Source organism: Trichoplax adhaerens, genomic scaffold (assembly GCF_000150275.1).
Source record: "Trichoplax adhaerens TRIADscaffold_1148 genomic scaffold, whole genome shotgun sequence".
Taxonomy (NCBI): Eukaryota; Metazoa; Placozoa; class Uniplacotomia; order Trichoplacea; family Trichoplacidae; genus Trichoplax; species Trichoplax adhaerens.
In genome coordinates, this window is record NW_002061454.1 from 1 (window position 1) to 1,610 (window position 1,610).

At 39.1% G+C, this 1,610-nt stretch overlaps 1 protein-coding gene across 1 annotated transcript in view; it reads left to right on the top strand.

The window, feature by feature from the left end:
- Positions 1 to 1,243: 1,243 nt before the first annotated feature.
- Positions 1,244 to 1,610, top strand: part of TRIADDRAFT_34800 (uncharacterized protein) — a gene marked incomplete at both ends in the record, with an annotated part of 1,474 nt that continues 1,107 nt past the window's right edge. Inside the window, one exon of the mRNA XM_002118781.1 lies at positions 1,244 to 1,466. Within this exon, the coding sequence (XP_002118817.1) occupies positions 1,244 to 1,466 (223 nt within the window). The remainder of the gene's footprint in view (positions 1,467 to 1,610) is intronic.

Genomic DNA, 1,610 nt, shown 5'->3' on the forward strand with positions numbered 1-1,610 from the left:
CACTGCGATTGATGGTAAAAAAAAATAAGTAATCTCTATGGGTTACAGTATACCCCGTTATAGCCATCGAGATCAATGGCTTATTTGCTGGATCACAGCGATTGATGGTAAAAAAAATTAGTGAATCTCTTTAGTACAGCCATTTACAGTATAACATGCATGGCACGTCCGTCTTTTATGTTATCGTTAGACGAGTCTGTAGAAATACCATACTGTACCACCGACTTTCACTAGTACTTGGAGTAGTTTTCAGCTCAACCAGGAACTTTTCTACATGGAAATTCTCTCTTCCAAAGTTCCTAGCTCAACGCGCAGCTGCAATAATCCAAACAACGATAGCTGGACAGTGTTCCAGGCTGTTCCAAACTTCCAGCCGTCCGCAGTTTCCAACTTAACACCATCGCGCAAAACATCTTGAATATTGTTACTGTACTCATTGCGATTTGACTGCACCGGTAAAGTACTGATTAGCTAGAAGATTGGACAAAGTGGGGCACATCCATGAAATTCTATCCATTGCCAATTTCCCACTCTATACAAGTGCCTCAAATCCCAGCTGGTGCGTAACTTATTGCTGCCGCTAGCTTAGCCGTTACCACGGCTTGGAATTTTTTACTCTGTCCAAATACTGTACAGCGATCGTCAAGGCGTTTACCAGGTAACAACATTACAGCGGATATGGTATTTCCGACGATGGAAGTAAGCCCACGTTGCATGATCATCGATCTACCTGATACCATCTCTAGCCCAAGCCAAGTTCGAAAATGTCTGGATAATGTTGCTGCAAGCATCAAAGAGATCTTTGTAATAGAATCGAAACAACAAATGATTCTCGAATTCTTGGATGAATCGACCGACCATCAGGATCTACTGAGTGAACTAAGCAATCAATCGATGATCGTCCATCAGGTATACCAATTTTGTATGCGTAGCGCTTCTTGACTTCATAGCATTATCCACAGTCGTATGTACATCGATTGTATGCAGTTTACAATTGTAAATCCACAGTAATTCGAGTAGTGCACATCGATGATGCTGCAGACAGCAGGTACTAGTCTGTGATGATGATGTTAACCCAAGTAGATCATCTTTCAACTAAAATGGATAGTAGCAACGTCAATTGATTCACGTAGCAGTTTCTTCGTATGAAAGACGTGCAATATTTTTTTGAATTTGAATTGTATCATGGCTTATTTTTCTCTTATAATATTATTAGCATCATGGCCTACTACGCCATATAGCTGTACAGATTTACGGCATGACATGTGAATCTTGCCCTGAACATCTCAATAAAGTGATACAACAAATGGAAGAAGTCTACTATGCAAAGTTTACTCTAGCCGATCAAATGGGTCATATTGTGTATAATAGCCACCTCTTAACAATTGGTGATATACTTTATGCTATCGACGAATGCGGATTTGAAGCTCGATTCCTTAATCAACAAATGAAAGATAACTCATTGGGTTAGTAGTAAAAGAAACCAATGTTTGCATTTTCGTTCAACAAAGTACCGTACAAGAATATTCTGATGACTGACATGTTACGCTTACGTTTCCTATTATGTTTCTATTATAATTAATTGTTATTATTATTGTACGTACAGATGG